General features: G+C 44.1%; 1 protein-coding gene across 6 annotated transcripts in view; it reads right to left on the bottom strand.

Moving 5' to 3' along the window:
* LOC129857526 (transcription factor COE3) overlaps nucleotides 1-21,554 on the bottom strand; it is a 73,051-nt gene that overhangs the window by 16,022 nt on the left and 35,475 nt on the right. For 2 of the 6 annotated variants that reach the window (XM_055925858.1, XM_055925882.1), the window contains exons 7-10: nucleotides 17,129-17,210; nucleotides 13,354-13,495; nucleotides 8,790-8,923; nucleotides 8,435-8,561 (exon numbers count right to left, since the gene is read on the bottom strand). In XM_055925858.1, coding sequence (XP_055781833.1) covers nucleotides 8,435-8,561; nucleotides 8,790-8,923; nucleotides 13,354-13,495; nucleotides 17,129-17,210 — 485 coding nt within the window. The remainder of the gene's footprint in view (nucleotides 1-8,434; nucleotides 8,562-8,789; nucleotides 8,924-13,353; nucleotides 13,496-17,128; nucleotides 17,211-21,554) is intronic. The other 4 variants (XM_055925866.1, XM_055925890.1, XM_055925874.1 and 1 more) reach the window with 2 other exon arrangements.

The raw sequence follows: 21,554 nt of genomic DNA, 5'->3' as shown, positions 1-21,554 counted from the left end.
TCTCCGTGTCCTCTAGAAATAGGACACGAGTAACCGCTCTAAAGGAACAATGTAACATGGCCGTCGTTGGCAGATGAAAACGCTTACATGACAATACGCCTGCATGCTCGCAGTATGTGGCAGTGTACTGAAGTCATGTACTGTATTTGCCTGCAGTAACAGGCGGTAGCAGGGGGAAATGCTTGAGCGAAGCAGTAAAGTGAAGGGAAATGGTTCCTTCTTAAGTCTGAAGGCTTGAATGGAAGCGTGCACAGAGTGCTAGCATTCCTGCCAGCCATTATTGGTTATTATGATAAATCTATCTTTCCAGGAGATAAAAACTAGCCTTGTTGCCATTTGCCAGCTATTACTTTCGCTAATTATACTTAACTGCTTGGAGCTTATCTCCACTCCTCCTACACCACTGAGCATTTTTTCTTTCCCCTAACACAAATTATACTGAGGTGGAGAGGGAGTTGGAAGGGGAGCAGATAAACAGAACGGGGTGAAGTTCATTCAAGTGTCAGTGATTTTGAACTTGTGAGAGTGTCCAACTCAAGCCTCATGGGCACCTGAGATCATCTTAAAAAATGCAGCACCGATATGGGTCACACATAGTATCGTTATCACCACAGGAAATGACATCCTCTCACTGACGTCAATAGCGTCAAACAGGGAGGGAAAAAAGCCAGTGTCACTCAGGGGTTATTGAAAGTAAATGGATGAATGGAAACAGGTGATGAAAGCTGCAGGGACAACATGAGCGCACTCTGGGAGACATATAGAGGTCATGATGTTCAGCAATATCGATGTCCGCTGTGGAGACAGACCTAAAAGAAGCATGCAGGCAGAACCCACCTTCAGACCAAACCAACCAATCGTAACTCACGGCAAACGCACGCAAACCAAAGCAGTGCATTTACCACTGACCATGTTCTCTCCATCCAATCCAAGCTATCGCTGAGTGATTCCATCTCCAGTCTCAGGCTGATCAGAAAATTCACACTTCAAAGGATCTGTAGTTAAGATTAATCAATAGAGAGAAATCAATGTTCATTGAAATTTCATGAACTTTGATCCGATACAGACAACGGGAAAAAAACAAGTTACAATTCCACCAGATAGATATTGCTTCTGCAACAGATCAAATGTAATTAACACAGGTTAAATGGGAGTGATGTACTGTATCAGTTCACAATTATCATACTTTCGAAATTCCCTTTATCTCTGTATTGGAAATGGGTGAGAACACCTCTTCTCTTCCCTTCAATGACATCTAAAGTGAGTGTCCCGCTCCTCTAAGGACGTAGAGGGGGACTTTCACACATTACCGTCCAACTGAAATCAAATGGCCTCACCTCACAGCTGATTGCAGGCGCAAATTCATATTGTAAAATGAAGATCAATACATGGACGGGCCCCAATCGATGACAGCTAAATTACGGCCGCATTTTCCCCCTCATTCAAGATGAGTTGTGTTTTCCTCTCAAAGTCAATACCATGCAGCCTCTCTCATTCATTTCTCAATAAACTTGCCGATGAATTTCAATCACAGGCGGTGGAGGTAGGGCTGGGGGGAGAAAGGGGATGTGGAATAGGGGGATGGGAGTTCTTTTAAAGGCCGTTGGGTGTGGAACATAGTGGAAATGGGGCACGGAGGGGAGGGAGGAGAGATCCTCGTCTATCAAGAGCCTCCTTCCTTACCATCTATCTTTTTTTGCTGCACAGACTAATACTGTGCCTTAGTGGGGACTACCCATATGGAGTACCATTACCAAACACACGTAATAATACAGTTGAACATCAAGTGGTGCCAATTAAATACAATTAAATCCAAATAAATGTATAGTCCTTTCATTCTTATAGAGAAACACCCCTGTACTGATGCTATGCAATGGCTTAAAAGCTGTCACTTATTTCAATCAATTTTCCATAGCTGGATTTCCCAGGTCTCTTAATTATTCCACTATGTGAAATATATAATGTCATTGTGCACTCCTCAAAGTCTACCTGACAAACTGCTTGACAGTGGGGAGTGGTAGAGTGTGTGTCACGTCAACCCTCTAATTGGACGAAAGGACCTTCCTCCTCAATCCTTGACGCTATCTGCACACGCTCACAAAGGCTTTCTGCCTGAGCCTGTCTAAGTAGGTGACAAGTGTCTCAGTCACTCCGGAGGAGCTAGAGCTGAATACCAGGCATGTAATGAGAAAGACAGACTGGGAGACAGGTACTGGGACATGAGCTATAGGTCGCTATTCATACAACATTTATATTACGGTGCACTACGCCCTTACACTAAAAGAGATCCCATTGAAAGACCCTCTTAAACAGATCTGTTTACATACCTCTGTGAATGTCTTGATTACAGCGTATCTTATAGTGTGTCTAGGCCACACCCCATCCCTGACTAGCTGCTACCAAACCCTGCCCTGCAGGGAAGGAAATCGTGAGGAAGCTCTGTATCTGATCTGCGCCAAATCCGGAACTTCAAAGAGCGTCTCGGCTGAAGGGCGGAGGGGAGCTGTAGGGTTAGGCCCGATACACAGACTGAACAGCACAAGGCCTGGACTGATGTGCTTTGATAAAGGAGTCCATTTGTACTGAACTGCATTTTTTTTTTGTCAAGAGCCAACTATTTCTGCTTGCAGTGGGGCAAAGGGTTTCATTTGAGATTTGAAGATCTCTTTGTATCTCTGCCCAGCTGAGTGAGGATAAAGTGGTCAGTCAAGGTACACATCAATATGCACAGCAGTACATTTACAATGCATAGGATCTTGATGATCATCACAGTAAATATTAACCCTCAAAATAAATGTTCATAATCGTGAGTTTTGCAAGTGGTGTAGGATAGCATTACTACTTGCAGAATATATACAGTATTAACACCTTCCGTTTCCATCCCCTACCAGACTGACATTTCTTGGTCTCTAACAGTATTGAGTGAATCCCCCATGACCCCTTTGTCCTTATGTTGATGAATGACTACCTTATACCCATGTTGTCCGATTCTGGTGCAGTGGAGTCAATACTGTCACCTTGACAAGAAAACTTTGTGATTCATCAGCCTCCAAGGATGTCTAGCCTCAACCCAAATCTGGCTCACTGTATGGGGCATCAGCAGCAGCATCATCCAAAATCCTTCACCCAGACCCAGTGTGTTAAATAGCAGCCCTCTGTGAGGTCGGAAAAATGGTTCTCGTTACAGTCAGCCTTATAGGGAGGAAAAAAATAAAACACTTGACTTGTACTAATAGCCCAGAAACCAAGCTGGTCACCAAAGGTCTGAAGATGAAGCACCCTGTCACTTCCCAGCTTGGGAAATTAGCAAATAATGTTCCATTCCCACTGACAAATGTATGACAGCTACTCTTTGCCAGTCATTCTCTCCTAACATTATGATGCATGTCCCGGATCCCCACTAGAGGATACAGGCGAAGTGTAGTGACCCTCAATTTACTCATGACAAATGGGGTCCCAGTAAATGTGTGATTTCTGGGCCGAGGTAGGGGTTCATTTGAACACAATCCCGGGTATAGGGATGTCACTGATTAGGATAAATAGTAGCTGAGTGTGTTAGCAGCAGTGGTAGCACTTCATATCACTAAGGGTCTCCATATGGGTCCTAGGAGGGTAACTGTCATAGAAATCAAGTCAAGATAGAAACTGATGCAATTAGAGTTTCAAAGTTACTGATACTTTTTACTGATAGTTAACTCTTTTGCACGGGTGTCATCTAATGTAACGTTAAAGTAAAAAAGCAATCACATAGATTTACTAAATTGAAGTCACCAAGAGGACCCTTTATAAAAGCCCTTTAAGAAAACACACAGATCCTTTATGCAGTGCTTAATAAAGTGTGAAGTATTGACCTAAGGACAGCTGGACCTGTCTCCCTTTGATTTTCTACAACCTTGCTAACCGTTTGATCCTCTGGCCACCTTGACCAATGGATAACCAATACATGGATCAGTTACAGCACAAACCACATCCATGAGACAATAATACACCATGTCCTTACCCTAAAGTAGAGCAATGCTGTAAACTTTGATACATTAAAGGTCCATTGCAATCAAACATTTGATTTCTCTGTGTTTTATATGTATTCCCACACTATGAGGTTGGAATAATACTGTGAAATTGTGAAAATTGTGATAATGCCCTTTTAGTGTAAGAGCAGTTTGAAAAGACCACCTGACATTTCAGCCTGTTTTGGTGGGATGGAGTTTTGGCCTGCCTGGTGAGGTGATTATTTAATAGACCAATAAGAAAGAGAGTTCCAAACCTCTCTGCCAATAAAAGCACATTTTCAGTTTTCAGACCACTCCCAGACAGTCCAAGCAAAAATCTTGCTTGAGAAATTACTCTTCGCTAAGAAGCTATTGTTGTTTAGTTTTGACCATTTTAATTTAAAACAATCACAGTAAGGTACTTAATTGTTATCCAGAAATATACGATATTGAGACAAAAACGGCTGCATGTGGATTATGAAGAGATTGTTGTGTTACTGATAATAAAATGATGGCCACCGTGAGAAATACATTGCTAGCTACCATAGCTTAATAAAGCATCCTCTGAAGTTGTGTAGCATTATGTGTCTCCGTAGCTGGTGTTTCCACGATTGAACATACTCGATGCATGCAGGATTATTGACGTACACTACGTGGTACTCACATCCTCTGAGTGAATGATTAGTTTTGGAGGTGGGCCAGAATACTAACCCAACAAGCCCCACCCTCTGCCATTAGAATTGACTGCAGTCTACTCTATGTTGACTCTAGGTAATTTGTGATAATTTCTTAAATTGAGCGAGTTAAATCTTCATAATTAGGGCCGGTCGGGCGAGAAGAGTACATGGAAAGGTCTAAAAGCTCTTCTCTCAACGGCACGCCGCAAAGTCACTCTTGAATCGCAGCTTTGATAAATGAACCTTTGATATGCACATGTTGCTCGACCACCGAAATGACACGGGCACATTCTGCACCCTTTAGATGAAGCAATTATGTCACTACATGTCCTCTTTCTGTTGCCCGTCCATGTTGTACTTAACTGTCCGAGAGGTAATGTTCTTCTATCAACTAGCAATTACTGTACATATGGAGTCCCTGTTACTTCTGCTGTTAAGTGCCCGGAGCTCGCTAACAGTTTCATTCCCTCACATGTCAACCCTGGTACCATCAGGGTGATCCACTCTGGGAATAGCAGTAGTCTGAGGAGCTAGACTTGTCTTATTGGTGGCTCTCTCTTTTAATTCACCAAACTAATCAATTGTACTGCCATTGACTCCCAGGGTAATTGTATCTTTCTACTAACTGGAACAGAGCAGGAACAAGGGAAGGAAGAAGGAAGAAAATCAGCATAGATCTAGAAGGGGACATGTTCCTCCAGTAAAACCTGATGGTAATCATCCCAATCCGCTTAGCCCGTGTGACTAATGGGGTCTGTTCTTAAGGGACCTGGCACTTTCACCAGGGTGCTATAGAAGCCATTAAAGTCTTAACTTATACACCTTCCCAGGCTTCACACACACAAACACACACATGTGCACACATACACTCACACACTCAGCACACTGCACTCTTGTTTCATTATCCCGGTGCCTTGTTGGCCTCTGCTCTGCTGGTAGGGAGGTTAAACACAGGAGTGCCAGACTACATGGTTGGAGGGGAAGGGAACGGATGGCTGCCAGGGGGAGGGGGGAGGGGGGGGGGGGGGTTGATGAGAAACAGCTGCCCCGGAATGGAAGGGGTCTAGGGGGGCTTAAGGGGTCCAACCCCCCTTCACCCCCACCCCTCAACTTTTTTTGTGGTTCCGCTGTGTGCCCAAGGCCAGGTCTGTGTTGGGGGGCTGAGGTAGGGCAAGAGGGGAGTGAGAGTGGTTTGACGCGTCCTTCTCATTCTAACCATCAGATTTAGAACTGAATGAGGCTTCCAGGTCAGACAGGCCTTGACCCCCATGACCTCCGCCTTCTCACCAATGATGACAGATAATACCACCACTTCCCTCTGTTAGCCAAGATAATCCACCTTTACTTATGGTGTGACACTCTCACACAAGACACTTACACACACTCCCAAATACCCTGAACTCTGCATGCTTAAATTTCTCTCTAGTTCAGTCAAGTTCAGTCTAGTTCAGCTTTCATTCAAATGACAATATAAACGATATATACAAAAGTATGTGGACACCCCTTCAAATTAGTGGATCTGGCTATTTCAGCCACACCCACTGCTGACAGGTATATAACATTGAGTACACATCCATGCAATCTCCATAGACAAACAATGGCAGTAGAATGGCCTTACTGAATAGCTCAGTCACTTTCAACGTGGCACCGTCATACCGTCATAGGATGCCACCTTTACAACAAGTCAGTTGGTCAAATTTCTGCCCTACTAGAGCTGCCCCGGTCAACTGTAAGTGCTGTTATTGTGAAGTGGAAACATCTAGGAGCAACAACTGCTCAGCCGTGAAGTGGTAGGCCACACAAGCTCACAGAACTGCACCGCGAGTGCTGAAACACGTAGCGCATAAAAAATTGTCTGTCCTCGGTTGCAGCACTCACTACCGAGTTCCAAATTGCTTCTGGAAGCAGAACTGTTCGTCAGGAGCTTCATGGAAGAAAGACATTTCCAGCCGCACACTGGAATGTTTCCACTTCACAATAACAGCACTTACAGTTGACCGGGGCAGCTCTAGTAGGGCAGAAATTTGACCAACTGACATCACCATGCACATTGCCAATCGTTGGCTGGAGTGTTGTAAAGCTCACCGGCATTGGACTCCGGAGTAGTGGAAACGCGTTCTCTAGAGTGAGGAATCACGCGTCACCATCTGGCAGTCCAACGGTCAAATCTGGGTTTGGCAGATGCCAGGAGAACGCTACCTGCCCAAATGCATAGTGCCAACTGTAAAGTTTGGTGGAGGAGGAATAATGGTCTGGGGCTGTTTTTCATGGTTCGGGCTAGGCCCCTTAGTTCCAGTGAAGGGAAATCTTAATGCTACAGCATGACATGCTAAACAATTCTGTGCTTCCAACTTTGTGGCAACAGTTTGGGAAGGCCCTTTCCTGTTCCAGCATGACAACGCCACCGTGCACAAAGCGAGGCCCATACATACATGATTTGTCGAGATCGTTGTGGAAGAACTTGACTGCCCGGCACAGAGCCCTGATCTCAACCCCATCAAACACCTTTGGGGTGAATTGGAATGTCGACTGCGAGCCAGGCCTAATCGCACAATATCAGTGCCCGACCTAATTCTCTGACTAATGCTCTTGTGTCTGAATAGAAGTAATGCCTGCAGCAATGTGGAAAGCCTTCCCAAAAGAGTGGAGGCTGTTATAGCAGCAAAGGGGGGGACCAACTCCATATTGATGCCCATGATTTTGGAATGAGATGTTCGACAAGCAGGTGTCTACATACTTTTTGTCATGTACTGTATATAAGAAATCTGCAAATTAGCAGATGCATATCTGACAAGTGAGTAAAAAATACAATTGTCAGAGTGAATTATCCTGACAAATTGAATTTAACAAAGCTAGGCAGCATAACTTTCTAATTGCAGTTCAGGGTGAGATCAAGTTGCACTTCTAGAAATCCTTCCACCAGGGCCCTCCAGAGTGGCGCAGCGGTTTAAGGCATTGCATTGCAGTGCAAGAGGCGTCACTACAGATCTGGGTTCGATCCCGGGCTGTGTCGCAGCCGGCCGCAACCGGGGAGACCTATGAGGCAGTGCACAATTGGCTCAGCGTCGTCCGAGTTAGGAGAGGGTTTGGTCGGCTGGGATGTCCTTGTCCCGTTGCGCTCTAGCGACTCCTTGTGGCGGCCGGGCGCATGCACGCTGACTGACTTCAGTCGCCAGCTGTACAGTGTTTCCTCCGACACATTGGTGAGGCTGGCTTCCGCGTTAAGCGAGCAGTGTGTCAAGAAACAGTGCGGCTTGGCGGGGTCGCGTTTTTGGAGGACGCATGGCTCTTGACCTTCGCCTCTCCCGAGTCAGCACGGAAGTTGCAGCGATGGGACAAGACTGTAACTACCAATTGGATATCACGAAAAAAGGGTAAAAATAAATAAATAATACAAATCCTTCCACCAACCACCTTAAGTTATGCAGTTCTCACTTCTCACACATTGAAGATTCCAGACCCAGAGAGCAGGGCCCTGGTTAATCCATCATTACTACCTTGACACTGGGGCCCTGTTCCAGTACTGAGAAAATTCTTTCCAACCTAGCCACAGATTAAAATGACTGAATAGGTAAAAGCTATGTATGTCAGGGAAACCTTGTTTTTCATCCAAATGTATTAGATCAGCGAATACTTCAAAGAAGCAAGGAAGTAAGTATACATTTTCAAAGTATTTGAACAGACTTTGAGTTTCATCCAGAGAAGATGGCTAGTCAGGGCACTAAACCCAGGGAGGAGAGACTAAAACGGGCATTAAGCCTGACTCACCGGTGTAGACAAATCTCCCAGGAGCCCCTTTGCAGAACTGCTTGGACTTATAGGACAGCGTGACCTCCACCACACCAGGGATGTGCCTGGGAGGGGTCTGGACACGGATGGCGTGGGGGGTAATGAGCTGGAAGACAGGGCACAGGAACCATTGAGTCGGACCATGGCTACTAAGGTCTCATAGCAACCTAATGGACATCATTACTATATAGTTGTTATGGTACAGGCTTGAAACAGTTTTAAAAAATGATATGTTTTGTAAAAACAGTAAAACACTTCAAACCTAGGCTGAAATTCAGTCAAATCAATGGCATGACAAAACATTTTTGGATCGTCGTCAGACAACATATTGTACCTCACTCCAGACAAGCATGGTCCCGAACACGACCTGCAGGCCATCAAAGAAGTTGTCCCCAATGATGATGACAGTGGCCCCTCCTGTAGTCCATCCCTCACTGGGGCTGATGGCCTTGATGCACGGGGTGGCTGCTTAACACACAGAGAAAAGAGCCTATTCAGTACCTACACTTCTATATAGCCTGATGTCTTTAACCCAATAGAAAGACATATCATGGAAATAAGCCTGGAGAGAGAAAAAAATGATGGATTTGTCCTTTTAGGCACGAGAATAAAATCATTCCTCAGCAGCTTGGAGTGATGTAGTTAAGCAGAACCTTCAAATGGTCTGCTTCACAAAGGCTAAGCGCTGGACTTGTGAGTGGAAATGATTTGATGTAGCACATTATGTGTCATGGCAAATGTAACTATCAAAAAGGATTTGGTTGTAGCCCTGCATGTACAGTAGAATTTCAAAGTTGAACACATCTCACTTGAGTCAAGAATAAGGCTGTTGAATGAAAATGACAAGCTAAAGCTGTGTTGTTGGTTTCATGTCATTCCGTTGTCTTTGTTCCCTGTGTTCTGGCATGTTGTTGAGACTGCAGCTTCACGTTTTACAACATTAATAAATTCATGAATTATTCAGGCTCAATTTTTGCCTTTTGTGATCGATTCAATCCATTTCACATTGTTTCTTACAATGCTTTTCATCAGCTATGACTTTTGCTCCATAGCTGTGCCGTTCATCAGAATGCTGGGTGTTATTCTAATCTCATTTGAGCGAGCTCATGCCAAACTCTCTCTTTCATTTGATACATTGCCTTAATATGATGTTCACCCTGACACCACGTTTACAACAGGCATAGCATGACAGCTAACCATAAAACAGCAATATTAAATGTAGCCTTTTTACATCAATATTTTGTGAATACAATGCGAACTGCGCACACTTGTTCTTTTAACATGTTGTACTATTTCAGTTGTAGGTATTTCATATGAGCACATTGCTGTGCTACTATTATCACTCCAGTTCAGTATATACAATAAAGCACCATATCAGTATATTCTAATGAACATTACATACAAGACATCTCCCTTTGTTTGCTTTGCTTTTGGGGCTGTTCACGTTGTGTTTGCTTTATTCCCATAAAGCGCACATGCACGCACATGTGCACACACACCACACTACGGGAAATCACACGCACGCACACACTATGGGAAATCTGACTTTAACAGCCGCTGTTGACTTCATGCTAATCGTCCTTACAGAATTTCGTCTCTGAGGTCTGGACGAGTGACATTTGCTTTCCTTAATTGCTAAGCAGAGCATCTGAAAGAAGACCATCTCTCTGTGGGATCGCTGCGTCCCCTCAAAGGAGCTGACCTTCATCAGTGCTGCCGATTACGGCAAATAAGTCCCCCTTCAAAATTACTGTAAACAAATTGACTTTGGGGCCAGGAGAGAGAGAGAGAGAGCGAGAGAGAGAGAGAGCGAGAGAGAGAGAGAGAGAGAGAGAGAGAGAGAGAGAGAGAGAGAGAGAGAGAGAGAGAGAGAGAGAGAGAGAGAGAGAGAGAGAGAGAGAGAGAGAAGGGGTGATGGTGGTTATTGGGGGGCAGCTGCAGCCAGAAACCTACACACATACACACATCGCCTCGGAAATCCCAACGTCCCCCTCCGGTACACAGAAAGGACCCATAGAGAGGGAGCGACCGGGGCCCTAAGCCGTCCACCCTTCTGCCTGAAAATTTGCATATGTCTCAATGCACAGACAGAGAGGGGAGCATGTGCTGAATGGGAACCGTGGCCAAGTGGATTACACAGGCAGCGCAGGCGATCTGAGGATAGACACGCACAATGCCCCGCAGCAGATGATAAACATTGCAGGGAGGGAATGAGGATGGCTGAAACAGGGCCTGACTGTGCATCACAAAACTCATACTTTTAAATTGTTTAAACCAATATTAGTTTATTTGTGAGCATTTATTTCTAAACGTCCCTAAGCGCAAATCCAACATCAATTTTGGTTCCTTTACTTGCTAATGCGGCAGGTTAGCACTGGAGTAGAGAAAACTGATCCTAGATCTGAGCTTCGGGCCAACTTCTGTCTGAAGCGCTTGTAGACCTACTGAGCCACTCAAACAGGTCTGATGTGTCCGTGGCTGTGGCGTCCTTTGTTCTGCCTGCTGAAATGTGTTGTAATTGTGCTGTGGGATGTCCAGATGGTCGGCTGATAGTGCAGCTGATGGGATTATACCTTTTACCTCTCCCTGGGCCATCTGTTACCCCTTTCTCTCTCCCTTTCCCTCTCTCTCCCTCTCTCGCCCCCTCTTTCTCTCTCTCAGTCTCTCTCCCTCTCTCTTTCTCTCTCTCTCTTTTCGCTCTCTCTCGCTCTCTCTCTATCTCTGTCTGTCTCTCCCTCTCTCTCTCTCTATCTCTCTCTATCTCTGTCTTTCTCTCCCTCTCTGTCTCTCAGATGGAGCAAATTGGATTCACTTGTCTTTATTGCATAAACACTAACGGTATTACAGCAACTTGGCATGCAAATGACTGGGGCGCTGCAGGCTCATTGCTGAGTCTTCCATACTCTCCAAGTCTCTACAGTGGAGGTCAAACGGAGCTAAGGAATGCGTGGCGTGAGTGTTTATGAGGGCGCGAGTGTGTAAGTGTGTGTGTATTAGTGAAGGATTTTCTGTATATTCATGTCTAAATGCTTTTGTGACAGCTCAAACCTGCATGGTTTAGTTGTGTGTCATTGACATAAATTCCTGTTCACCAATAGGGGGCAGCACTTCTTGAGCAGCCTGACACTGTAACCCCAGCACTGAGACAATGAACTGAGAGTGTGCCTTGCTTTCGCAGACACACAGACAGACAGTCAGTCAGCCACATACCTGAGGCTTCTCACCCAGCAAACTCCCAGTGAAGAATGTGTTGCTAATTTAAAGCACACTCTGTCTGCCTGCCTGGTGTCAGACCTCTATGAACGACATGGATGGGATTACATTTTATGACCGAGTATCCTGTTCTCAGGTGTCATGTCTAGGAGTGTCCGGAGTGGGAGACGCAAACAAGCAAAGTTTTGGCTAAAGAGCTATGGTACATTGTTATATACACAAAGTGTTAGTTGTCTACACTCGGCTACATTGGGTTGGGATGGAAAATAAATTGAGATATACTGAAAAGAAAAATGTTGCATATTATAATTAAATGACATGTTCTCAAACTCAATAATTGAAAATTGTCAGGTGATTTAGGCACTCAAAAGAAGGACCGTTGTGTACACTTTATGAATAACTGTGTACGCTCACACAGACACCACGCTAAATTGTGTTATTGAAGGGAGCTTGTTTTACAAGGCAAGCGTACTGCTCTTGTGCTTAGAAGAATGAGGAGGGGAAGAAAGGGGTGGGCAGTGGAAATTTGCTTGGAACACACACACACACACACACACACACACACACACACACACACACACACACACACACACACACACACACACACACACACACACACACACACACACACACACTGTCCTGTGGGATGGGGGGAACATGGAGGAGAGGGCTCAACCTCTTTAATTGCTCTCCTCATTAAGACTAAGGTTGCTAGGCGATCCACACCTACCCTGTCATAAACGTGAGACACAGACACAAACAGAACGTCACTGAGTATAATGACTTCGATGCTCGGGGCAGGACTTTAATTATTTGATTTTGTTCTCCAGTAGTGGAGTCATTAATAAAGACAAAAACAAATAGCTTTTAAACAAATTAGCTTTTCCCCCCACTAGATATATTAATTGTCTTGTCTGGATTTTTTTTAAACCCTTGTTGTATTAAACATTACATTTGCTTTTGGTGATATGACCATTAATGGTTATTAAACTGGAGAGAAGGCCGTTTCAGGCAGTGGTGTGTGTGTATATAAACTGTTTGCCTAGCCATAATTGCCCCTTGAAATCTGAAGATAAGCAATTTGCACAATTGGCCTGCTCTGTTTTTTCCATAATCTTTCAGCTGTTTATGCTCCCAGCTGCGAGAGGAGGCTAGGAGGGGTCAGAAGTTTGTGTTTAGTGGAGTTTACGTTTTGGATTTCCCATGGTTTGGGGGTCCTGCCTCTCTCTCTGTTGGCCATGCAGGCAATCAGTCTATCATATGGAATCAGTTGGAAGAAAAACAGTAAGTTCTGTTTTTCTCCTAGACCCTCCTCCCGCCCTTCATCCCCTCATTTCTCCTCTCAACTGAAACTGCAGCACCCAGCAACAGGAAAGTGACCTAACTCTGAATTCTTTGCCAATTTCATCATGTTTCTAATAGGTAAAAAAACGTTTTTGTGCAGTTAACAATTGGTCAAGATTGGAAATAGTATATCAATTCATCATCATTAAAATGTCCATAATTACTAGCATTATTCAAATGTTTAGTGCGCTATGCATGATATTGTATGCTATTTCCAATCCACTACAAATATTTACATTATATATTATATATATATTTAGATTTACAACACAGAATGAGAAAAAAAATGTATGAACGAAAGGAAGATGGAAAGCAAATAATATGATGTAAAAGGTGCCTACCATTCTCCAGATAAGGAGGCGTACCTTCTGAAGGGTCGAGTCTGCGAGCCCTTCGCCCATGCTTGGAGTTGTTGTGGACAAACATGTTGTCTGAGACAGCCAAGACGTGGCCGTCCACGTTGACTGTCGTCGAGACGACAACCTGCAACAAGAGTGAAGGTAGACCGTGTCATTTAGCAATCTGTAGGAAGGGGACACAGTCACATACAAAACATCAGCTTAATCATGCTTTATTGTTTTCAGATTTCAAGAGCAACATTTAGCTCTCTCTGTAATCACTTGTTTTGACCCACTCTGACAAATGTTGTATTGATCTAATTGATTCACAAAAGACATTGATCGACTCATCTACAGTGCCTTCAGAAAGTATTCATACCCCTTGACTTATTCCATATTTTATTGTGTTACAGCCTGAATTCAAAATGTATTAAATTGAGGGGGGTTTCTCACCCATCTACACACAAAACCCCTCTATGACAACGTGAAAACAGGTTTTTAGAAACATTATCAAATGTAGTGAAAATGAAACACAGAAATATCTAATTTACTTAAGTAATCACACCCCTGAGTCAATACATGATATAATCACCTTTGGTAGGGATTACAGCTGTGAGTCTTTCTGGGTAAGTCTCTAAGAGCTGTGCACACCTGGATTGTACAATATTTGGCCATTTTTATGTTAAAAAGTATTCAATTTCTGTCAAGTAGGTTGTTTTTGCTAGACAGCTATTTTCAAGTCTTGACATTTAAAAATAAATAATAATAAATTAAACTCCTTAGTCCTTGCCCATGACAAGCATAGCCAAAACATGCAGCCACCACCATGCTTGAAAAAATGAAGAGCGGTACTCAGTATTGTGTTGGATTTGCCCTAAACATAACACTTCTTATTCAGGACATAAAGTTAATTTCTTTGCCAATTGTTTTACAGTTTTATTCTGTACAGGCTTCTGCATTTTCACTGTCAATTAGGTTAGTATTGTGGAGTAACTACAATGCTGTTGATCCATCCTCAGTTTTCTCCTATCACAGCCGTTATACTCTGTATCTGTTTTAAAGTCACCATTGGCCTCATGGTGAAATCCCCAGTTTCCTTCCTCTCTGGCAACTGAGTTAGGAAGGACACCTGTACCATTGTAATGACTGGGCGTATTGATACACCATCCGAAGTGTATTTAGTAACTTCACAACGCTCAAAGGGATATTCAGTGTATGCTTTTTTTTTACCCTTCTTTGCTAAGCATTGGAAAACCTCCCTGGTCTTTGTGGTTGAATCTGTGTTTGAAATTCACCGCTCGACCGAGGGACCTTACAGCTAATTGCAGGTGTGGGGTACAAAGATGAGGTAGTCATTAAAAAATCATGTAAAAACACTATTATTGCACACATAGTGAGTCCATTATTATGTGTCTTGTTATGCACATTCTTACTCCTGAATTTATTTAGGCTTGCCATAAGAAAGGGGTTGAATACTTACTTGGCTCAATTAATTTGTAAACATTTCTTAAAACATCATTCCACTTTGACATTGTGGGGTATTGTGTGTAGGCCAGTGACACAAACGCCGGCTGTAACACAACATAATGTGAAAAAAGTCAAGGGGTGTAAATACTTTCTGAAGCCACTGTAGTTCCGTACAGTGGACAAACTGGATAAACTCATCAACAACTAAAACAACCCTCTTCTTGGTTCAACAAACATTTCACCTGGATCAAATTCCAAGTCACACCCAGGCTGAGATTCAATCTGATTGCAGTTTATAGGCAAAGCAGCTCTTACAGGCAATGTTCCCATGTTCGTGGAGATCCCATTCACGGCAAATGCTACATACTGTATGTCGTCTCAATCGAAAATTGCCTTTAAAAGCCGCAGTGCCTTTAACCCGCGATCGGAATGAATCCAGGCCTCAATATATCATAGTGCTTCTTTTTATTGTTGTTTTTTCTCTCAACCACATCTCCAAACAGTGGACTAGGCCAAGAATGGAGAAAGTGTTTCCGAGCCGGAAAGAGAGAGCCCCTCTCAGGTTCTGTTTGCCGGTGAGTGACCTCGGTGTAGCCGTGGAATTTGGGGGGTGCTTTTCTGGTTAGTTGGGGGTGTGGGGTTGGGATGGAGGTAGGGGGGCTGAGTGGGGAGGTGAAAGAGCTCCATTCTTGCCCACAGGTTCAGAGCTGGGCCAAGCTGGGGATGATGGATGTGGTCCTCTCTGGCCTCCAGCTGGTTTGGGGGGGTAATAAGCGGAGTGGAAGGCATGCAGAATATACAACATTGGCCGGAGTAACACCTACAGTGAAGCATCTGGTAAAACTATCTGGGAAAAACGGAATTCTGGCCATTGGAATGGAGACCGGAGAAGATAGCCAACAATATTGTAAGCCTTGGCGTACAATACCTCCCACCCTCAAATACTCCAACAAAAATGTCAAATCATATTCATGGAATATAAGTCCTGCCAGTTGATTCCCTATAAAAATTGTAAATCTATATTTTATTAAAGATAAACAGATACAAATGGGGTAGAAGTTTTATGCAACACTAACTCATACACCTCCTGTTACATATGCCTGAGGGAGATATTTGTTTTTAAATAACTCAGTAGCTGTCATGGCTGGGGCAGTATGTTCCAGTCTCTTGTGAATCTACTGTAGAAGTAATGCGATGGTAGAGTGAACACCTGAGCTGTCTGTGAAGGGATTGACTCTGTTAAGTCCAGTTACCCCCTCAGGGAAAAGGAGACGAGGCAGGTCTACTGGTGACATCAGAAAGAGTCTGTCTGTTTCATGTCTGAGGGTTTGCTGGGTGAGGCTAGGTTGGTGTGTTTGTCGTAGCCCATGACTGGCAGTGAATGATGGCCCCTGTAGTTTGTGGCAAAGCAGATAGGATACCACCACTCTATTCAGGCCTGACCTCCTACTTGGGGTATATGGGTCTGGGGTAGGCAGATAAGGAGATCACTAACATCAATGGCACCCCTCCACATTTAATAGATAATGTAGTTTAGCTTCTGCAGCCTCTTAGACATGGGAGAATTACGGACCTCCAGATAGATGTCTCTTTGGTAATATTATAATGTCATTGCTACAGTGTTATGGAAAACACCTCTCAGATGGCTGCACAGTGAAGAAGTGTGTGTGTGTGTGTGTGTGTGTGTGTGTGTGTGTGTGTGTGTGTGTGTGTGTGTGTGTGTGTGTGTGTGTGTGTGTGTGTGTGTGTGTGTGTGTGTGTGTGTGTGTGTGTGTGTGTGTGTGTGTGCGTGTGTGTGCGTGTGTGCGTGTGTGTGCGTGTGTGTGTGTGTGTGTGTGTGTGTGTGTGTGTGTGTGTGTGTGTGTGTGTGTGTGTGTGTCCTACCGGGAAACCCTGAGTTAACACATGTGGTGGGATCATCCTCCCTTCTGTGCTGTGGTTCAGAAAGCTGTCAGGACCACAATTGATATTACCTCTTAAATCCCATATCCTTATTTGTGTAAGATGGTGTTCTCCAATAAATATTCCTACATGTGTTCAGCAGCACACCGACACCCTATGTGTGTGTGTGTGTGTGTGTGTGTGTGTGTGTGTGTGTGTGTGTGTGTGTGTGTGTGTGTGTGTGTGTGTGTGTGTGTGTGTGTGTGTGTGTCTGTGTGTGTGTGTGTGTGTGTGTGTGTGTGTGTGTGTGTGTGTGTGTGTGTGTGTGTGTGTGTGTGTGTGTGTGTGTGTGTGTGTGTGTGTGTGTGTGTGTGTAAACCTGAGTGAGTTTAAACCAGTGTGTGTGTGGTTTTGTGTAACTTTCAGTTACCTGGAACCTGCGCATGTCTCTGGGATTCCCTGCATTCTTCAGACAGTTCTGATTGCACTTCAGGAAGAACTTCAGGAAGAATCTGAAAGAGAGCACAAAACACCAGTTGAAGCATAGAGCCATTCAAGAATTCATATGGAATGGAATTCCATAAAATCAAAACAGGTCCATGCCACTCAACATGTCAACAACAAATCTATTTCACCAACATCAAAAGGATAGATGCTACTCAACTGTTTAAAATAATGCAGATATCTACTGTTGCTTTATAACACCCCTTAGCAGCAACCCTTTGTCATATCATCCTCTCACCTGAGTTCACAGCCTGTTCCCAGACCCATCTGCTACTAGCATGCAGGAAGTCACTTGATATTCCACCCATCTATTTAATCCCAGAACACCCCCTGTGCAATTAAAGTTGTGCTGTTCAATAGGAAGGCAAATGAGGCCCACCTGTGACCAGGTCTTGTTTGAAGAGCATCAGGGATAAAGGACCTAACAAGGTGAGAGCACGCCACAAAACGTATAGTCCTGTCAGACAATTAGGCGGCCACTCCTGGGACCTTCGCTTCACGCCACACACACACGCACAAACGCACACACACACACACACACTGGTGGATGGGTGAGGCAATTATGCCACAAATTACAACCTGGCTAATCGTCTCTAAACAAATATCATGTGAGAGACAGATCTGTGGTTGGTTAGTCTGTGAGCTTCTCTCTCGCTCTGTCTCTCTCTCTCTCTCCCTCTTGCTGCACTTCGCTTCAGCTGACAAGTGTTTGCCTGTGAGCGTCAAATGAACGTCAGATCACTGTGATTTTATTGAAAATGCCTTCTATCGTGAGCTCTCCTTTTAAATATAACCTTTCCGTGATCCAGTAGATAACATTACAAAGGAGACAGGTGGAGGAGACTTTACTGTCCCTGTCTTGGCTTGCTGTCTCCCACCACAAATGTCTTCCCTATTAGCACTACAAGTGATGACAACAATATGTCCTAACCCTGACAGTGGGATCAATGATTATATCAGCAGAACATACTGCGACACACTTTAATTGACTTTCTTGTCATTTACAGTAAAAACATGCTACAGACTCATTAGGACTCATGTTTTTTGGTTCCCTTCAAGTTTGATGTAAACACTCACCATAATTTAATGGTTTAATGCACAATTTCAATTTCAATTTCATTGAAAAGCTAAATTGGCACTGTTACAACTTATTGCATTACCATGGATTGAATTTATGCTGCTTTGCTCAACATAGAGCTTGTTGCCTAAGAAGGCCCTTTCTCAACAGCTAGCCTCCTACTTCTTACTCCACATCTGGGCCAATGCAATACATCTGTGCCTTGAAATTGCCGCTCGTATCCTGGCCACATTAACACATGCAATGGTCATTTAGAAGTGTTCTCCAATAAGACTCCAATACCGTTAGCACCATTGCCAGACCAAAGGAGGATGAGAGGTGAGAAAATATTTTCACTCCTCATCCATGGGGCTTTGGCTCTGCAATCAATAAAAAAGTTTTAAGCCACGCCAAAATGCTGATTGCCTGTTGGTGTACGGCAAGGCCATAAAAAAGCTGACTTGTCATTAGTGCATTTCGCCTGATTGTGTTCAGTGTGTTTTTGGTTGCAGCTGTTGGCCGATCATCAGAATGTCCATTATGTACTCTAATTCCCTGACCTTGTTTTTATTTCCCCAAAGAGTCGTAAGGCAGAGCAGTAGACATCTGCGGAAAGCAGACCTGAAATACGACTTTTATTTGTCTGTCGCCTCTCATACAGATTGGATTAGACTAGTGTGTGTGTGGGTAAGAGCCTGTGTGTGTGTCCAAGATTGATGTGCTCTGTATGTTTTCACCCTGCGCAACAAAATAAATATATGCAAAAGAAGAAAAAAAAAAATAAGCATTTTGTTGCCGAAACGTAAATGTTATTGAAGGGACGTGTTATTTTTACCATGGAGCTTTTCTGTTCCTTTCTCTGTTGTGCTCTAATACGATTACAACGTGTAGAACTGCAGTAGCACAAAAAGTGAGCAATAAACAGAAAAGGACAACTTGGGAATAGAAAGCAGCCATTCTATTGTGAACTCATTTCTGTTTACTGTTATGAAGACGATTAACCACATTCCCAGCTAACAGATAAGCTTCATTTCAACACTAGTCCATGTTAGTGGCAACAGTAAAGCATCATTACATTAGAGTTGGTTAACATTCTACATGAGCGTACTGTAAATTGGTCCTTGGTGAAAAGGCAAGCAATTAAGACAAGCCTCTCTCTTTTACTTCTTAAACATCTACAGAACTTTGTGCTGGTGTTTTGCTTAGAGACAAAAAACGAGATTGTTTGATCGTTTTCTAATGGGATATCTAGGCGACGACGCCATTAGATGTTGGCAACGGAGGGCAAAGGGGGGATCGAGAGAAAGAATGAACTGCAATTAGGTTTGATTAAAGCTATCCTTCTCAATAATCAGCGCTAGTGACAGGACAGGAGGACCCTCGTGGCCGTGGAGATGGAGGAAGGTGTAGAGAGATATTAAGGCCAATGAAGGGGATATTAACATAGCTAATTAATGCAACTCCTCCAAAGCCAGTAGACGAGCGAGGCTCTCAGCGGACCGCCGTGGAGGAAATAATCGGCCCAGACAGCTATCAGTTGGAGCAGGGCTGCAATTCACCAGAGAGAGGGAGAGAGAGTGGGGGTGGTAGAGAGAGAAGGGTGAGAGTAGAAGAGAGAGAGGGAGGGGAGGATGAAACTATGGAGTGTGAAGAAAGACAAAAGAGAGGGAGACAGGCAAAAGCCTAAAGAGAGAGAGGGAGACAGGCGAAAGCCTAAAGAGATAGACTTACAGTACTGGAGAGCTATGCTCCTTTTGACACAACCCTCTCCCTGTCTGAAGTCTGCCAGTATAACTACGACCTGACATCAGCTTTTATCTTCCAACAGCCCGAGTTACAGGCCCACAAATCAACGCTAAAACAATCCCTTTCTAACGGAGACTAGGGCAATTAATAGGATTCTCCTGTAGCCTGTACCTCCATGCTCGCCACACTGCTGAGGCTAGCTACTAATCATGCGATAATGATTTCTCTCCCTCTGGTCAAAGGGGAAATAGATTCTCTCTTTAGTAATGCTGCGGGCTCGGCGGTTTCCACTCCGTGTGCTTCACACGCCTGGTAATTGAGGAGAAAAAGGCAGACGTTTGGCACTTTGACTGATTTGAGGGCTGCTAGACCCTCTTATCTCTACTCTGATCATTTTAGGCTGACACTCAAAGGGAGACCCGTCAGCCTAATTCTAGCTCGCCCCTCTCCCATCATCAAATAGAAGAGAAGCGGAGAAAACAAACAGACGAAGTGAGGAGACGCTTCCTGATTTTAGGCTAAGCTAATTGGGAGGGGGAGATGCCATCCACTCCTTGACATCTCTGCCTTTGATTCAGGGAAAAATGGGAAGTAATGACTCCATTGTATTATTACTGTACTACCAATACTAACAGGGTATCATACTGCATTTATTTCACTGTGTTTTGTACACCACCCATTTCAGAAGTTCACGACTGAAACATCCATGAGTGTCAGGTATTGACAGTCCTTAGCTCCTGATTGGTGCCCAAGCAATAATGACTGCCATGAAGAGTCCATAGCCGGCGGCTAGGTCATCATTGCAGGGCGGTGAGTATCGACCACCACCCAGCCATAGCCCATCAGACCCCAGTATGGGCCTCACCATGGGCCTCAGTGAGGCTGGAGGAGACCTGGAACCAGCCTCTCACAACACACCACTACGATCTGCTGACAGCAGATCTCCTCACTGAGATAGTAGTACACAGGTCAATAACTTATGGATTTCCAAAATGCCAGGGTCTTCATGTCAAACCTTCTGCATCCCCACCAGCTCCAGTACGTAAGGTACTCTACTGTACTTCATCTACTGTACATCACTCAGGTCCCTGTTCTGACAGGCCAGGCTCCATTGCACTGGTTTGTTCTTATAACATCCCATTATCAACAAGGAGCAAGCTTTTTGGTCTATATAGGTTGTTCTGTACTAACACATCTTAATTTACCCGCTGATTAAAGAAATGAACCTCTAAAGTTCCCGAGGGATTTTTAGCAAGGGGGTCATTGCTGTCATACTCTGGTTGCTTGCTGTCTTCTCTCATCAACTACAGCTGTTTTTCTTCCCCTTCCTCGTAGTAACCACAGCGCATTAACAATATTTGCTCTAGCCCTGTACAAGCGCCCAGGGACCAGCCCCGCAGATCCTATCACTTCTTTATCAGGGAACAAGTGCCTTACTATCCAATGTTATTGGGTTGGGGGAAATGAACCATTTCCACTCTAAGGGCCGTTGACCTCCTCTGAGAATGCTATTGCTAAAACATTTCACTATCGTTGTTTTTGTGTTCAA

Source organism: Salvelinus fontinalis, chromosome 1 (assembly GCF_029448725.1).
Source record: "Salvelinus fontinalis isolate EN_2023a chromosome 1, ASM2944872v1, whole genome shotgun sequence".
Classification (NCBI taxonomy): Eukaryota; Metazoa; Chordata; class Actinopteri; order Salmoniformes; family Salmonidae; genus Salvelinus; species Salvelinus fontinalis.
Note: the sequence above shows the minus strand (reverse complement) of the source record. Positions and strands in the feature narration are given on the sequence as shown.